At 40.8% G+C, this 19,271-nt stretch overlaps 1 protein-coding gene across 1 annotated transcript; it reads right to left on the reverse strand.

The window, feature by feature from the left end:
- Nucleotides 1-9,620: 9,620 nt before the first annotated feature.
- On the reverse strand, nt 9,621-10,571 carry LOC118577595 (olfactory receptor 10V1-like). Its single transcript, XM_036177987.1, has one exon. It carries the CDS (start codon nt 10,569-10,571, stop codon nt 9,624-9,626), a length of 948 nt encoding a protein of 315 aa, XP_036033880.1. The 3' UTR covers nt 9,621-9,623.
- Between the last annotated feature and the right edge of the window lie 8,700 nt (nt 10,572-19,271).

Below are 19,271 nucleotides of genomic sequence, written 5' to 3' on the forward strand. Positions count from 1 at the left end.
CTGTTGGTCCTGTGCAGGTTAAGGTTTCTATTTGTAGTTAAATAATGAGTCCTTGGTTGTCCTGTGTTAAGTCCTTGTAAGTTAAGGTTTCTATTTGTAATTAAGAGTAAGTTCCTGTTTCTTAGATCTGATGTAAACTGCCCGCAACCCCATTCACATGATATATATCCTTACCCTTACTCCTTCCCCTTCATTGTATCTTACTATGTTTAACAGCCAACTCTCTCACCCCTGTAAACCCCTTATCTCTCCTATAAAATGGACTTCAAGAGCCCAGCGGGGTCTTCTCTTTCAAATCCAGACTTAGGGTAGGACAGCCAGCTGGATAGTCCTGGTTGCACCTCAAAATATAGCTTGCTTTAACTGAACATTTGTGGAGTTGGTATTTTCTCCTCAGTATCCTCAGGTTTGACATAACCTGCTTAGTCTATATGTGGTAGTTTGAATACAATCTGTCCCCATGAGCTCATGGGGAGTGGCACTGTTAGGAGGTGTGGCATTGTTGGAGTAGGTATGGTCTTACTGGAGGAAGTGTGTCACTGTAGGGGTGGGCTTTGAGGTCTCATATATGCTCAAGCCATGCCCAGTGTCTCAGTTCAGTTCCAGTTGCCTTTGGACCAAAATGTAGTGCTCTCAGCTCCTTCTCCAGCACCATGTCTGCCTGCACGCTGCCATATCCCACTATGATGATAATGGTCTGAACCTCTAAACTGTAAGCCACCCAATTAAATTTATAAGAGTTGCTGTGGTCATGGTGTCTCTTCACAGCAACAGTAACCCTAACTAAGACACTATATAATGTTACTTGTGTTTTCAGGGCTGACAATGTGGTATTGGGTAATCAATTGTGCTCTTCCTTAGGGCCAGCTATTTCTCCCACTCTCAGCATTTCTTAGATGCCTGCAGTTCATTGTGTAGGGCTGAGGCTTTGTGGGCTCCACACGTCTCCACCTACACCCCCCCCCCCCCCCCCCCCATCCACTTCGGTATGTCTATTATTACCATCCTTGTTAACATTTTAAGCATAAAAAAACAGTGTAAAGAGCCCACATAACTGCAACTGAAATCCAGAAGTGCATTATCATCATCATCATCATCATCATCATCATCATCATCATCATCATCTATTAGAAGGTAGCTATTATAGAATGCAAAGTTCTTTAACCTTTCTACTAGATAGGGATCTAAACTTGTTAATCTTATGATATTTGTTCTTCCAGGACAGGCAGAAATAGGAATTTTATCTGCTAGTCATGTACACAAAGCTGAAAAAAATACATGTGACTATGGCACAAAGGACCTGGGATGGAACAACCATGGCAGGAGAGGAAGGCTGGTCTAAGGTTTTGAGTTCAGTGGAGCTTCCTGGCTCCACTTGTTACTTTTATGCTCCCTCAAAGGCACTTCCTTTTCCACATACTAAGTCTCTATACAGCTGTTTTCCCAGTAAACAGGGGTTAGATGAACTCAAGTATTTGTGTTTCAGTTATTTATAAACCTGCAACATTCATTTCACCTTTACAAGTGTTATTTATTAAGCAATGTTATTCATTAAGCAGCACTGTTTACTGTGTGAGAAAATCCATGAGGTACAACAAAACCCACTGTAAGAGTTTATTAAGGGGAGGTAATAGGAAAGATGTGCATCAGCCTATGGAATGACTATGCAGGAAGACAGGGGAGGAATAAGTGGAACCCGCTTTTATAGGTCCCCCTGTCCACATGCACATATGAGCTTACATAGCTATGCCACACATGCGCATAGATTGTGTGATCACGCTGCATGCAAATTACATAATCATGCAGCACACTGATTACATAGGTCATAAGACCCTGGGGTAACCAAGCATCTTGCCAGTGCACATGTGGTCATGTAGCTGGGGGAGTGGCTGGGAATTCTAACAACAAACAAACCAAGACAAAATCCTGGGACTTGAAGGATCTCCTCTCTCCTCCCACTGAACCTGCTTACCTCCCACTAGAAAGACGGGCAGACTCTTACTCCATATTGATGGCCAGGCCTGTACTGGGATAGCTTGAGGTAGTATCTCACAGGTGTGGTGTGGAGGAAAAACAAATGAAGCAAGCCATAAACCTGAAGAGGAAGATCTTTTATGTTCTCTTCTGCCCCCAGCCCAGTCTTGCACACCTCAAGTAAATACACACACACACACACACACACACACACACACACACACACACACACACACACACACACACTTCAAGTAGGATAGAAAAATTCATGATTTAAATATTTTCTCCCTCTTTAGATTTAGTACCAGCTATGGATTGCTACATAGCAGGTTGTTCTATATCATCACATCACATCATAACACACACACACACAGAGAGAGAGAGAGAGAGAGAGAGAGAGAGAGAGAGAGAGAGAGAACATTTATGGGCAGTGTATGTAGCTCAACTGGTTGCCTCAATCTCAAGGTTTCCTATAAGATTACAATGAAGGCATCAGCCACGGCATGACCTTGTGATCCCACCTCAAACCTCCATGAGGAAGGATCTGCTTCCAAGGTCACACATGGTTGTTGTCATGATTTAGTTTCTCTGGGGCTACTGAGGTGGGTTCCTTTCTGGTCACAGCTGGAAGTGTCCCTCTGTCCCTTGCCCTGTGTCCTCTCCATAGGAAAGTTCATAGCATGGCAGCTAACTTCTAGAACAAGATCAGGACAGGGAGGGAAGGAGAGAGAGAAGGGAAGAGGGAAGGAGAGACAGAGAGCACTCAACTGGAAGAAAAACATGCAGCGGGAACAATGTGGGTTTTTAACAATCCCAGATGTGACAGTTGGTCATGTTTGCTATGTTCTATTATTAGAACTGGATAATGAGGCTTGACACACACACTCAAGGCAAAGGAACTGCACATGGGCATGAAGACTAGAACCCAATCCAGTGGCTACCAATCACATAACTCAAATCCCAAATTAATGAAAGGTTATGCAAATTCACCTTCTTATAGCTCTCCTTTTCTCCATATGCAACATAGACAGCAACTCTTTTTCTTGGCCTAAGAGGAGCTGCTTTGAGGAAAAGCATTTTGTTTTCCAAGATTGCTGTAAGTATGTTCTAATGTGCTCAATACCCTGCATATCCCCATTGCAGTTACATAATTATCTAGTCATTGGTCTGCCTCCAAAACCTTCTGTTGGCACTGTGAAGGCATCAGCCTTGTCTCATGATACCCAGACCTGAGGAAAGGACCAAAAATATAAAGAACAAAAATACAAAGTAAATGTTCACATAATTTATTAAATAAGTCTTCTCAAAATACGGAATTATTTCTTTCTTCTTGTTAAAACTCATCAGTGACTCTTGTTACAAAGAAGACAGGGTCCAGACTCTTAGAATAACAGTCAAGGTCCTGCCTAGCTGGACCTGTCCAGCCTTGTACTCTATCACCCCAAGGCACACAGCTCCACCATCAACAAAACAACCACACCATCTCTGAACCTAACTCATCCTTTTTTGTCTTTTGCCCTCTGCCTCATTTGTCCCTCTCTGTATCGAGTCTGTCAAATTTCTACTCCTCCTTCAACAGGGATGTTTTCTGAAGTACATCAAAGTGGTCTCCTGCTTGGTCCACCAACTTCTTGAAGCCACTTACTCTATGTTAGTCATATACCCAACTGCTTGCACAACTGTCTCCCTGCCAAGATCTGAGCTGCTTCAGAGTACCAGCTGGGTATTGTTCAGCCTCCATGGCTATTATAAATTAGCTCTGCTATAAATATGTGAAGAATGAATAGCTAGACACTAACATAAACATAGACTCAAGATCCTTCTCTGTCTTCCTAAGATATGAAGACAATCTCTCTTAGATCCACACTGTTAAATTAAATGCAATTGCAAGTCTGTATGTCTTCAGTGGTTAACTTTCTGTAACTAAATTGTGTACTATATTTAAAAGAGTATGGCTGGGCGGTGGTGGCACACGCCTGTAATTCCAGCATTGGGAGGCAGAGTCAGGTGGATTTCTGTGAGTTCAAGGCCAGCCTGGTCTACAAAGCGAGTTCCAGGACAGCCTCCAAAGCTACAGAGAAACCCTGTCTTGAAAAACCAAAAAAAAAAAAAAAAAAAAAAGAAAAGAAAAAAGAAAAAAGAGTATGTTTTATTACAAAATTTGGTATTATGTTGTGCAAGGTTTTCTTTCCTTATACCAGTCTTCACATACTGTGAATTTTGCCTATGACTTTTAGGGTAAATTCTTTACACCACAGTGTGATTTGAATTTTCATGCAAACTCTCAATCCTTGTATGGGTAAAACATAAAGGGCCTGGTAAAGAAAAAAATCAATAGAGAGGACTCTCTTACTAAGAAACCTTATATAATTTCAGACTTGCAGGAAACAAGGCTGTTTCTTGAAATATATTTGAATACATTTTGAGGAGCAGCACAGTGAGACTTGTTGGACTCACAGTGACTCAGAACACTTAGTAATTAATAAAGTAAGCCATGTGGCTTTTCCCCAACTTGGGTGTTTGAATACTGATGATGAACCAAACTGCCCACTATGGTGCTATTTTAATTGTTCTGAAATGTGATTTTATTTGTATATTAATAAATAAAGTTTGCCTGGAAGTCACATAGCCATAAACAGGAGTCAGGTAGTGGTAGCACACGCCCTTAATCCGATCATATGGCAGGCAGAGTCTATGTGTGGTCAAGGACACAGCCCAGCGTGGTAACACAAGCCTTTAATCCCAGTACCAACCATAGAGACCTGGAGGTCTGTATAGACAGACAGTGATTAAGAAGTCATGTGGCTGGGCTTAGAGCCAATGAGAAGGCAGAACAGGAAGACAATAAAAACACAAGTTAGATGGGAAGAAACTCTCTGAGGAAGCAAGGGCAGTGAGGTGGTAAGATAAGGTAGTCATGACTCTTTGCTAGTTCTCTGATCTCTTTGGCTATTACCTCTGTATTTGGCTCTGTGTTTCTTATTTAAAAAGACTGTTTAAAAATTTGTCTACAGCCCACATCTAACCTCAGTTCTAGCATTAGCTGTTCATGATCTTAATTTAATCATGGAGTACTTCCATCTCCTTATCTGTCCACAGAAGTAAAAACACATCTCAGCCAGGCAGTGGTGGCACATGCCTTTAATCCCAGCACTCGGGAGGCAGAGACAGGCAGATCTCTGTGAGTTAAAGGCCAGCCTGGTCTCCAAAGCGAGTTCCAGGAAAGGCGCAAAGCTACACATAGAAACCCTGTCTCAGGGGAAAAAAAAACCACATAGGTTTTGTTGAAGGTAAGTGAGCTATAACTAAATGAGTTGGATGGAAATTATCAATCCCCTTACACAAGCCCTTGGGAAGCCAACTACTAACCCAAGATAACTAACTGCACTGCGTTTTTAAAGAACATATGGAATTGAGAAATAGCTGAACATCGCAATCTACTATGAAATAACAGCATCCAATGTCAATATCAGCTACTGATGCATTTTTCAGAGGAACTTCAATAGGACTAAACACTTCCAACAGGACTCAAAGGACAAAAATGTTGGAAAAGATGATGAGATGCATCCTTCATACATCATCATGACTGTACCTTTATGGGCTATAAGCATTGGTACCCTTGCAATCACCAGCTGGCAGGACTTTGAGCACCATACTCTTGACAAGGGGTGGAGCATGCTGTTATTATCCACCTAATCACATAGTATCCAGAGCAGTGTCTCACAGACAGCACAGACCACATTCCGGAATAGATGTGACCAGAAAATGTCTCCAAGGGATCCAAAGATCCCTTTTTGGTTATCTTTCCAAAAGTGAAGACTTGTCTTCACTTTAATAGAAGATGAATTTTGATCATGAGTTTCATCTTTCTGTTCTGTGTAACTCTTTCAAACAATATAATAAAAAATTAGCATCATGCTTTTTATAGTTTCAAATTCAGAATGCAGAGACCCAGCAGAGAGGATTTCTGAGTCTTGTGTCTTTACAGTTCTGTAGTTATTTGTTTTTGTTTTCTCTTTGGGGGCCTGCCACCCAGATGCCAAATAAACACACAGAGACATATACTTACTTATGAATGCCCAGCCTTAGCGTGGCTTGTTTCTAGCCAGATTTTCTAACTTAAATTATCCCATTTTTCTTTAACTACATTTGCCTCTGGGATTTTACCTTTCTTTATTCTACATGTCTTCCTTTTCTTCATACTTGGTGGCTGGCTGGGTGACTGGGTAGCTGGCCCCTGGCTTCCTCCTCTTCTCCTTTTCTCACTCCTCCCTCTTCTTCTATTCATTCTCTCTATATGCCATCCCTGCCTATTTCTCTCTCCTGCCTAGCTACTGGCCATTCAGCTCTTGATTAGACCAATCAGGTGTTTTAGGCAGACAAAGTAACACAGCTTTACAGAATTAAACAAACGCAACATAAAATAATTCAACATATCCTTTCATCATTAAACAAATATTCCACAGCATAAACAAATGTAACACACCTTACACTAATATTCCACAACACAGTTCCCTCCTTTAGAAATATCCTTCCTGTTCAAACACTAACAACTCCCCACCCACCCTGATCATTTTTACCCACCATGGTCATTACCTTATAAACTGTTATCTGTCAGCCCTTGGTGTAATTACAGTTGAGTTGTTAAATCTCATTGAATTTTTACTTCCTATTGGCTCTTTTCTGCTTCCTTTCTACTTAAAACAAATGGATATATAGTACACAGTGGATAGAGCACAATAAGTAGTTGCTTACTGCTGGGTTTTTTACATCATTAAGTGAGTATATCACTAAATAACTGGAGAATAGTAAAACTAATGTGTATTCCATCCCTTATAAAAATGGTAATCCATCTATGTTCTGATATCATTGCCTTGAGAGAAAGGATCATCAGGAAAACAATTATCATCCCAAGGTTGTATAATGGGTTTGAAAAAACCAGGATTGAAACACTCCATCTTGCAGGAATCTACTCAAGCAGAAAGGTATACAACTCAAAATAGCTTCAGGAAGTTCCTGAAACTGATTGGATTCACTAGACTCTTCCCTTCCCTAGTAAGAAAACTACTGAGGGTCACTCTCAGACAAGCTAAGCTACAAAGAAGCTTAGACAAGACAAGCTGCAAAGAAGACTCTGAGGCTAGACCATCCACCTAAAAGAAACAAGAAATAGGCAGGCTGCTTAGACGAGGTTTAGAACAATGGAATCTCTTGGAAAGGACACTCTTCAAACTGTTGAGCTACCTATAGGTTGTGCAGTGTACTCCAGTTTCCCAGCTTTTGTAAGCTGTCACCCACTGTGGGGTGGGCTTTGGTGATGTAGCTATCTTGGAGTCATTTCTGCTCCAGTAATTAATCTTTCACCAGTATTCCTGTAAGTAACTTCAATAAAACTCATTAGTGGTATCCATATTTCCATCTGTTGTGGATTTTCTATCTGGAGTGAGGAGATATGTGTGTTGTGTCTCCTCTGGTAAAATTTTGTCACACAACTCCTACTAAGAATCATAATAATGATACCTTTCCCTCAAAGTGTCCATTCTATGTCTATCTTTGTGGATTAGATTTGTTTTATGTGGCTCCAAATTTGAATCAGTATTTCTTCTCTCCAACTCCAGAGAAGTTCAAGTAATAAAGAAGGTTTTCCATATTGTGTAGATATTGCGAGTTTTAAACAGGGGAGGATGAGGAGAAAGAAGAAGAGGAGGAGGCAGGGGTTGGAAGGAGGGATGGGGAAAGAGAGTAAGAGAAAGAGGGGGAAACTAAGTTAAAAGATATCATTCACCATTTTAGAGATGAACTGAGATGAGCGTATGTAGTATCCAAATAAAACGATTTTTTAAAAGTGAATACAACAGAAATTGAATTCTAGAGTTTTCCCCAGAATCTTGGCCATGAAAAGATTGTGTTTCCCAGTTCTGTAAAGAATGCCAATGGAATTTTAATGGTGATTGTATTAAATCTGTACATTAATTTCAATAATACAACCATCTTCATAACGTTTGCCAATCCAGAAGCATGGAAGATCTTGCCATTTTCTGTTATCTTCTTTGGTTTCTTTTTTCAGTGTCTTCAATGAAATTTTCATTTTAGAAGTCTTTCACTGCTTTGGTTAGGTTTATTCCGGGATACTTTTAAAGGGTATTTTCCTCAATTTCTTTCTTGAAAAGTTTGTTATTAGTATCTAAGAAAGTCACTAACTTTTGTATGTAGATTTTGTGTCCTGCAACTTTACTGAAAATGTTTACTAAATCTAGGAGTTTTCTGGCACAGTCTAAAAGGTCCTTTAAGTATAGAATCATACTGTCTATGAATAAAGATAGTCTGACTTCTTTATAAAAAAGAAATTAGGAGGAAATATTAATAATTATAAAAATTCAAAATGTACACAGTAGAAATCATCACAAAGACTGGAATGCTCTCACTTTGAGTCTTGTCTTACTTGTGGCTTCAACCCTCTCCAGAGGTACAATGTTTGACATTGCTGACAATCTGAGAACAGTATCTGGAGAAAAGTCCAGAGTAAGACACAGATGCAACATGGGATGTCTGGGAAAGTAATGATAACACTTCCATATCTGTATTTCACTTCAAGGCTCAGGAAACACCCTGGAAGAACAGGTAGACAGAACATAAAAATGACAGGATGAGGAGGAGTGCCGTGAAACAGTTGTCTACTGGGCATGGCATGACTACTGTTCTCATGAACTCAGAGAGCTGCGGTCACCTGCACAAGATCAAAGCTGCCAGAAGTCCAGTATGGAAAGGGAAGTCTCAAGAGACTAAGACGTTATTGTCATATATGATTCCTAGGGCAGAGACGTGCATTTTTCTTGAGTAGTGTAGCCACCGGTAAGTTTCCCACATTCCCGCAGCCAACATTAAGTATAGCATGATCATGCACTCTTGACATGCTCACACACATGCACACACAGTGAAAGTAGGAAAGGAATTTATTAGAAAGAAGGGGTTCAAAGAGAGTGGAGGAATAAGAGGGGAATGTGAGTGAATATGACGAAAATAGACTTTAGGCATATATAAAATTCTTAAAGAATAATTTAAAAATATTTTTAAGGTCTGGAGAGATGGTTAAGAGCATTAGCTGCTCTTCCAGAGGACCAAAATTCAATTCTCAGCATCCACATGGTAGTTCACAACTGTCTATAACACAGAGCCGCCAGGGCACCAAGCACACATGTTGTACACAAATTTTTATGCAAACGAAACACACACACACATTAAATAAATAAATATTTAAAATGGTAAGTAGCACATTGGAAACTCTCTTTAGAAAAGCCCACATCCCTCTTTCAGGTGTGCCTTAATCTTTCCCTGTGTGCCCTTTTCTCTATATTTAATAAATTCCAACTCTGCTTCAAAGAGAGAGAGACCACTGTTTTCTCTTAATGTATTTCTTGATCCTCATGACTAATTCAGAATTTAAATACTGGAAGTATTTTCATCTCTATTTTCCAAAAAGACTAACTTGAGGCTGAGGAAGGGAAACTAGCCTTTAAAACAAAACTAACAGTATAAAACATGAAATTCACAGTAGCAACCAATGACAAATCAGCCCCCACTTCATCATACTGCATATGTTCAACCCAGAATTTCTACCCAGCAAGTTGCAAAGGAGTATTTAGATTGTTTCATGTGTTGGAACCAAAAAAAAATTTCATTATCACTCTCCTCAAGGCATCCTTGAGTTCTCTGTTCCTCATGCTGTAGATCAAGGGGTTCAGCACAGGGGTGACGAATGTATAAACCACAGATACCACTTGGCCCCGATCAGGAGAGTAACTGGAGCTGGGACATAAGTAGATGAGGCTTCCACATCCATACTGCAGGAGGACCACAGTCAGGTGAGAGGAGCAGGTTGAGAAGGCTTTGTGCCTCCCCTCAGCTGAGCGGATCTTCAGGATGGCATCTACAATGAAGACATAGGACAGAGTGATGAGGAGGAAAGGGATGGTGAGGACAATGACACTGACCACAAACAGAGTGGCCTCGTGGACACGGGTGTCTGCACACGCCAGCCTCATGACAGGGAGGACATCACAGTAGAACAGGCTGATTTCCTTACTGCTGCAGAAAGGCAGCTGAAAGATGAGCACAGTCAACTGCATGGCCAAGATGAAACCCAGCAACAGGGACCCCAGGGCCAGCTGGACACACAAGTGCCAGCTCATGATGAGGCTGTAGCGCAGAGGGTGACAGATGGCCACAAACCGGTCATAGGCCATGATGGCCAGCAGAATGCAGTCAGCACTGCCCAGGAAGATGAAGAAGAACATCTGGGTACCACAGCCTGCCAGGGAGACCACAGTTCTCTCTGTGGACAGGACGCTGGCCAGAGTCAGGGGAGCTATGGTAGAAGAATAGAAGATCTCCAGGCTGGCCAGGTTTGCCAGGAAGAAGTACATAGGGGTGTGAAGACACCGATTGATCCAGATGGTGAGGACGATGGATGTGTTTCCTCCAATGCTGACTAGGTACATCATGAGAAAGACCACAAAGATCAGCATCTGCAGCTCGGGGAGTTTGGAGAAGGGGCGGAAGTGGAAGAGGACCATCCCAGTCTGGTTTCCTTCTTCCATGTATTTAGTGCAATGGGTCTGCTACTGGCACAGGTGACACCCCTGAGGATAGACAGAACGCACCTGGAGGATACTTGTCATTATTCTTTTTGTTGAGCTTTTTATATGAATATATTTAATTTGGAAGTGTGTATGCACACACATCATATATATCATATATGATATATAGATATAGATATAGATGATAACTGGTCAAATAAGTTACAGAAATGTTTGTCACATCAAATTATTCCACATAAGCTCTTCAGTGTGCTTCAGACATATGATGGACTTGGGATAACTGATTCCCCCAACATTTGCATTATGTTGTTCGAATCATAACCTTGTGCTTACTGAAGGTACTCTGTAATTTGATACAAATAAATTACCATATAGGAATCTTTTCTGTCTTGGTTTATGCTCAATAAAGCTAAGAAATTGTTATTTAGTAATGGGCCCTATGTGATTTTATTGATGAGATGAGGGAAAGAAACATAGTATATTATATATAAATACATGTGCTCATATATATATACATTATAAGAGACCAGTAAGCATTTTTTTTTTGTTTTGTGTTTTCATTTCTCTCAGGGTGACATGTAGGAGTAGAATTACTAGATCATATGTAAACTTTTTTCTTTTCTTGAGACAGGGACTCTCTGTGTAGCTCTACCTGTCCTGGAACTCGCTCTGTAGACCAGGCTGGCCTCCAACTCACAGAGATCTACATGCCTCTGCCTCACCACTCCAGTTAATATGTAACCTTTTTAAGGAACCACAAAGAGCAGCAGTGGTGCATGCTTTTAATCCCAGCACTCAGGAGGCAGAGCCAAAGCAGATCTCTGTGAATTCGAGGCCAGCGTGATCTACAGAACAAGATCTAAACTACACAGAGAAACCCTGTCTCAAAAAAACAAAAAAAAGAAAGAAAAAGAAAAAGAAAAAAAAGAAAGAAAAGAACAAGTTGTCATTATTCTTTTGAGCTCTGAACACAGCAATTTCTGTTTACTCTTAAGGCCATCACATAGGTTTTGCTCTTTCTTTTCCTCTGCAGAGATAACATTCTCATTCCCTCTTGTTTTGGCTGGGATCCTGTTTCATAAGGTATTTGCTCAGCCTCCAATATCTAGTGCTGTTTTCCATTCTAGGACAACATTACTTCCCATAATATAAATCAATTATATCAATGTTGTATCATCCCTCAATGCCTCTTGCTATGCATGATGACCTATGCCTGTAATCCCAGAATTTAGGAAGCAGAAACAAGAGGGTCAGGAATTTAAGCTCATGTTCAGCTACAAACTAAGTTTAAGGTCAGCCTGGGCTAAATGAAATGCTGTTTCCTTTTTTTGTTTGTTTGTTTGTTTGGTTGGTTGGTTGGTTGGTTGGTTGGTTGGTTGGTCTGGTTTTTGTTTTCGTTTGGGGTTTTAGTTTTTGGTTTTTTGAGACAAGGTTTCTCTATGAGGCCCTGACTGACCTGGAACTCACTCTGTAGACCAGGCTGGCTTCAAACTCACAGAGATCCACCTGCCTCTACTACCTAAATGAAGGGATTACATGCCTGCACTACCACCACCCCCAGCCCATTTCCTATTCTATCTCAAACAGTCTATTATATTAAATTTATCTGCTCCTTGAGACCATCTTACTGAAGGTCATCAAGGACCTCCCAATGTCTCAACCAAACAGATAGCTTGGGCATCTATACTGCATCCAAATCTGTTGGAAATTCCTTGCTTCTGGTTGCAGTGACACTGACCCATCCTCCCACCTCTCTGGACATGACTCAGGCAAGGCTTTTTTGGCTACTCACCAGCTGGACTCAGATCCATGCTCTACCTTCCCATATCCTGTAGAAGTCTCTAAGGACAGCATCAGATGCGTCTCTCACACTCTGGCTTCTTATTGAATTGGATCAAAGAGAGGAACAGGCTGGATAATGAAAAGGAGCACAAAGAGAGACAGACTCCTCATTCCTCACACAGGCTGCCACACCCTCCCCTTGGCTGCTGCTGCAGAACCACAGAGTCTAACTTCTAGAGTCCCCTAAAGCAAGAGTGAACCTGACCAGTCCTGCAGTTCTGATCTCTCCTCTGTGTTTATTGAACAGCAGAGCAAATGGAAAAGTAATGAGAAACTTTTGTCTTAAACCTCTACAGGAGTCTCATGAGAGAAGAAATTGTTGTTTTCTGACCCTACTGACACAGATTAGCACACAAAGCCATAAACAGATGTTATCAGCTTATGCCCACGTGTTGCTTTCAACATTTTTGTAGTAGGCGTTGTTTTCAATGGTAGGTGGACTTAGGTCAAATTGCTGCATCTTACATGCACATTGTTCTGAGTTAGGGGCATGAATGAGTCACAAAGGAGAGATGGGGAATACCATACCAAACACAGAACACATTCATCTTAGCTTGTAAATGCTAATTACACTGGGAACCCAAAGCATAGTTAAGGGTGATTACATTTTTTCAAGGTCAGTCAATTCTAAACAGGTTGAGTACATAATATATAATCAGAATGAGTCCATAGTTCTAAATGATCTTGAAGCATCTTGTTAGCTTGGTTCCAGTTTGGGTGAAGTCTGAGTTGCAGAGGTTAGCTACAGGATGTGTTTCTCAGTAAAGCCACTCTTGAATGTCTCCCTCTTCCCCTTGGTTCTGTGGCCACAGCTCTGAGAGAGGAGACTATCCGCCATAGCTGGGTATGCCTAGGTTTCAATGGCATGTTTCTCTTCCCTGTTACATGAGGCTCAAGGGTAGAAAAAGCTTTCCATAATCATGGGCCCTGAGTGCATCATCATCTCTCATGGGTTCCTTGAATTCTACCCTTGCCTCTGTAAATGAACCCAGCACTAATTCCTATACTCAGAGAATTACAGCAGATTGTAATACACAACTAAAGAATTCTTAAAAGGGAAAATGTCCTATATTTTAAACTTTTTAAAGCTTTCTTATTTATTGAATTTTTCTGGTGATTGTACCAGTAGAGATGAATTTTAAGTTTGCATAGTTAAAAAGTTAGGCCTACAGAAATACACACAAACATAAGCAACCAAGTAAGTATGCATATAATCACACATTACTACCCTATTTCCTGCAGAAATGAACATGGACATTGTTCTTTCTCTAATGAATCAACCCTTGTCTTAGTTCAGGATATTTTTTAAAAAATCGTTGACTGACTACCTTAGACCATAGATTTCTAATGCTCACAATCCTCAAGGTCAGGAATCCCAAGTTTAAGGTAGCCATAGGTTGGCCACAGTGAAGACCCTTAATCTGGATGGCAGATTACTGCCTCCTTCTTCTGTAGCCTTACATGGCAGAGAGGAAACTGTGCCTACTTCCTCCTCTAGAGGATCATTAATCCCTTCACACGGCTTTCATGCCATGTCCTCATCTAAACCTACTTCCTCCTCAGACCCCACTAATAGCATCACATTGCAGAGTTTAACACCAGCATGTGGACAGGGATGGATGCAGATACTCAGTTCAAAAGCATCTAAACTGCCATGGCAGACAGAAAAATACTAGTGTGTACTTTGCTTCCTGGTTAACAGTGCAGTCCTGCAAAGTGTCAGGGGCATCTCCAGAAGAACGTATCTTTACCTATATTTGCTGCACTCTTATCTGAAGGCATGCCATGACCTTTGCACATGTGCCAATCATGGAAGGCACTGTTCCTTTCCATCATGGAGAATAGGGCAGTTTTCCTACTGATTGCAGCTTTTCATTAAGTATTTACTGTATTTGAGCATTCAACAAGCCAGTCCTCTTATAGTATGACTCCATGCCTACATTCCTAAAGACTTTCATCTCTGTGCTGTCTGTCATCTGATGATGTTGTACCTCTGGACAAGGTTAGAATACAACAAGAATAATTGCAGACCAGTCTTCCTCCACACTTTCCAAGAGCATGCTGTTTTGTGAGTGCTGAAATGTCCTTCCTGTGAGTGGCAGTGGGAAAACACATTCCCCACCCACTCTGGACAAGATATAGGATGATAACTAGCACACTGTTTGCATCAGGCATTTGGTCTTTGTGGTTAAACACAAAGGGGACAGTCAGTGACCGAAAAGAGAACTGTTGTACATAACAGGAGTGTCATCTCTCCTTTGGTGATATATCCACTTCTGTGTTCATTTGTAGCCATTTCTCCATTGCTCTAAGATCCCTAAGGGCAGCAATTAAATTCGAGTTTTACTCATGCCCACAACTGAAACCATTGTCTGGTACTCTATAAACATGTGCCCATTCATACACTGAAGACTTACTAAACTCATGACCTGAGTTTAATCCCCATGTCCCACATGGTGGAAGGAGAAAACCAACTCCCACAAGATGCAGACTCACATGTGTGCACATACACAATAAGCAAATAAATGTGAACAAAAATATTTTTTGAGTGAGGTGTACAAGGGACAGTAATGTCTAATGTCTATGAAAAAGATCACCTTCATTTTAGCACCCAGATTCTATTAGGATGTTCCTTTTGTGGGGGAAAAACATGATCTATTCTCCACAAGTGTTTTAAAGTGTTAAACGCATTGAATGAAAACTCTGTGCTAAAGAAGATACCCTAACAAAGCAGTCTAAACATAAAGCCAGGTGCATACATCCACAGCGTGGTTTCTTTTTTTGTGTAATATTTGTAATATGTGTGTGTGTGTGGTGTGGGTGTGTATTATGTGTATGTCTGTGCCTGAGCGTGCGCGCGCGTGCACACACACACACACACACACACACACACACACACACACACTCATGTGAAAGCAAAACCTATGGAGGTTAGAAGAGGGCATTAGATCCTCTGGAACTAGAATTATAGGCAATTGTTACCTACTATGTGTTGGCTGGGAATCAAACCTGGCTCTTCTGCAAGAGTGGTAACCACCTTTAACTGCTGAACCCAGAGATCCAGTGGCTTCTTTCTTAAAATCGAAACAGAATAAGCACTAACACAAGGTAACATCACAGGCATTTTGTTGGGTATGGGTGTTACCAACCATTATATCACTATGACTATCTCCATGCTTCAGAAGCAGAAGGAGTCCTTATTACATGATGCTGGCGGAGAAAAGATAGTTACATGAGTTACACACCTAGCCTGCATCAGTCACATTACCACTCTGAAAGCAAACTACAAACTCTCAATGGTGGTTTGATTTTTTGGTTTTTTGGTTTTTTTGTTGTTGTTGTTTTGTTTTGTTTTTTGGTTGGTTGGTTGGTTTTTCAAGACTGGATTTCTCTGTGTAGTTTTGGTTCCTGTCCTGGATCTCACTCTGTAGCCAGGCTGGCCTCGAACATGCAGAGATCTGCCTTCTATGTACTGGGATTAAAGGCGTGTGTCACCATTGCCCAACCTCAATGGTGTTTTTTGAGAGAATTGGGACATTGCTATTTCTTCCCGCTTTTCTTTATTTTTTATGCTATATATTTTAAATATAAAAATATTGACTTAAATTCCCATTTAAGTTGCCTGAGACTCAAATTCTCAGTTTCATCTGTCACAGAAGGATGCTTGACTTCATTTCTATTGTAAACATGTCTCTACCAACACACACATTTCTTTTTTTTTTTCTTACTAGAGTGGTTTGGCTTGTTTTTGTTATAATTTTAATGTTGAGGTTTTTATTTGTTTATTCGTTTGGGTTGTTGTTGATTTGTTTTGTGTTAGACAGGGAATAAAGTACAAACTAGCCAGTAACTAAATATGTAGCCCAGGATCGCTTCAATTTTGTGGAGATCCTCAGCCTCCCAAGTGCTGGTATTACAGGGACAAAGTACTACACCCAGGTTATAGTGTTTTAAGACTGACTCCAGGGTCTGATGGTGCATATATTTAATCATAGCAGTTGGGAGGCAGAGGCAGGAGGATATCTGTGAGTTCTAAGGCCAACCTGGTTTACAAAACAAGCTCCAGGACAGGAGATCCTGTCACAAGAAGAAGGAGGAGGAGGAGAAGGAGGAAGAAGAACAAGTGGGGTAATAAGGGGAGAGAGGAAGGACAAGAAAAAGGAGGATAAGGAAGACATATACCAATCATGTAACTGAGACTGGTCTTGAATTCAAGATTCTTAATTTTTTATTGGTTGCTGAGATTACATGCATGTATCACACTTCTGGAGTTACAGCATATTTCTATGAATGGATAGACATATAACATCCTACTTAATCGTGATTGCTATGTAATTTGTCATTTCCCTTTTGGGTTAGCTGCTAGGATGCTCAAAATAAGCTGTATACTCAATTATTGAATAGTCCTTATCCCAGTGATTTTCAACCTGTATGTTGCAGCCTCTTGGGGGTCGGTCAAATGACCCTTTCACAGGGGTCACCTAAGATGACTGGAAAACACAGACATTTACATTACAGTTCATAACAGTAGCAAATTACAGTTGTAAAGTAACAATGAAAATAATTTTATTGTTGGGGTCACCACAACACGAGGAACTGCATTAAAGAGTCACGGCATTAGGAAGGTTGAGAACCACTGGCTTAGCCCTCAGTTGTCATTAAATAGATATTTCTATTCTCTTTAGTTTTAACATATACAGTTTATTTTAATTTTTATCTTTGAGGTTTTATTTCAAATATTCTATTTTTAAAACATTTGATTTATGATGAATTAAGAAATAAATCTTACTCTTTGTAGCTGCAGGCAGCTGAGGATGCTATTTCTCTTTAATACTTTGTGCTTGCTCCTATAATGGCTGCTACCTAACAAAGCCCAGAAGCATAGCTGGTCATTATCATTCCTGTCTGCCTTCCACAAATACAAAGAAATGAATAAAAATGAAAGACTTACTCTTGTGAGTTTTGTCTTCATCCAAGGCACTGATGAGTTTAAAAAAAGATTTCTCCACATCCACAGTGACAAAACTGGAGACTCCTTGTTAGCTGTAGGAGGTTAAAGTACACTCTGACTTATCTGTGATTCAACACCAGAAAGCCCCTCTCAGGAGATGCCAAGGTCAGGAGCATTCATTGGCTCACTCCCAGGGTCTAGAACACACAGCAGCTCTGACTCCTTCCTTTCTTCTGCCTGGAGGACCTGGCCGCACATCCTCAACCCAAAGCTGACTGAAACCCAAGCTGTGGTCCTCCTAATGGCTTGGCAACCATGGAGCTGAACCTCTGAGAATCCTCCATCCTCTGAGGACAGCACACATTTCCATATGCCAGCTCTTCCCCACTGCCCCTTCACCGGGGAGGAACATGGGACTTGGGGAATTTGTGGAGTTGGAATTCTGGGTTGTTTCTCTGTTCTCACTCTTCATCTCATTTCTGGAGAATTCCCTGCCCTGGTGGATTACACCAAGCCTCAGGAGGCTGGCTTGGCTTTTGACTGGACCAGCCCCAGTACGTCTTTGAGCACAAATAGGAATTGTTTGGGGATATGATCTTATAAAGTGGTTTAATTGCTACTAGATTTGGCTATATCTTAGTCATGGACTTGTTTTTATTCTCCATGTGTAACATAAATGGGCAAGATGGTCAAATCATCTCTGAATTACACAGGAGGCAGAATTTGGTGCTCCTCCACCTACTCCCTCTAGTTCTCTATTATTTTTCCTACAGCTCTATCATGTTATGTTTGCTGAATTTAATGTTTTAGGTTATGTGTACTAAGAAAATGCCCATTTTTTAAAAGCTTCATGGAGAAAAATCCATTCATTCCTTGGCAGATAATACCATCTTCTGGCTTATTTTCTAGAGTCAGACTCCAAGGAATTCAGAAGTGAAAGTGACCAATGTACTATTTTCGCCCAGGGTACTCTTCAAATTCTCCACTGGTTCACTATGTGGTTCTGGATCACCCCACCATTGAAACCTTCTTTTCCCAAAATGAAAATCAAACCACAGTGAACACAGTATGCAAAGTAGCTGTTATGTCTCTGTAACCTGATAGGGGCTAGCCTGTATTTCTGTCAGTCCTTAAGACCTTGATTAAAACCCACATCTCACATCTTTAGGAAGAATAACTCAAGATGCTCCAGTACCTGCTGTGTGGTCCAAAGATCAGTTTCCTTTCTAAGAACAGAGAGAGACTTGTAAACACTGAAGGCCCAGGGGATAGCTCAGTGGTCAGAAGCCAAAAACCTGACTTTGATGCCTGCAAGCTACAACAATATAAATACAGTAACTTGCATCTAAAATCCAAGCCTTCCTACAGGGAAATGAGGGACAGAGATAGGAAAATCACCCAGAAGCAACCTGGAATGAGCAGAGCAATAGAAGCAAAAGATATTCTGCCTTGACAAGGTGCAAAAAGATATGGACTTCCAAAAGATGTCCTTTGACTCCCACATGCACACCATGGCATGAATACCTACCTGCTTTTATAGAAACAAATCACACACACACACACACACACACACACACACACACACACACACACACAAATACACACACACACATACACACACATATGATAACAAAATTGATAAAATATGTTAAAAGACTAGTGAGCACCAAATTTCACAACAAAAACAATTGATTTTATTATTGGATTTGTGTTATTTTTGCCTTATTATCATTATTATCAGTATGTGTGAGTGAGTGAGTGTGTGTGTGTGTGTGTGTGTGTGTGTGTGTGTGTGTGTATGAGTGCAAACACAAATGCCACAGAAGACAACTTTTGGGAGTCAGTTCTCTCCTTCCACTGTGGATTTCGGGGATCTAACTGAGATCATCAGGCTGGCTCAGCAAGTG

This window comes from Onychomys torridus, chromosome 1, assembly GCF_903995425.1.
Source record: "Onychomys torridus chromosome 1, mOncTor1.1, whole genome shotgun sequence".
Classification (NCBI taxonomy): Eukaryota; Metazoa; Chordata; class Mammalia; order Rodentia; family Cricetidae; genus Onychomys; species Onychomys torridus.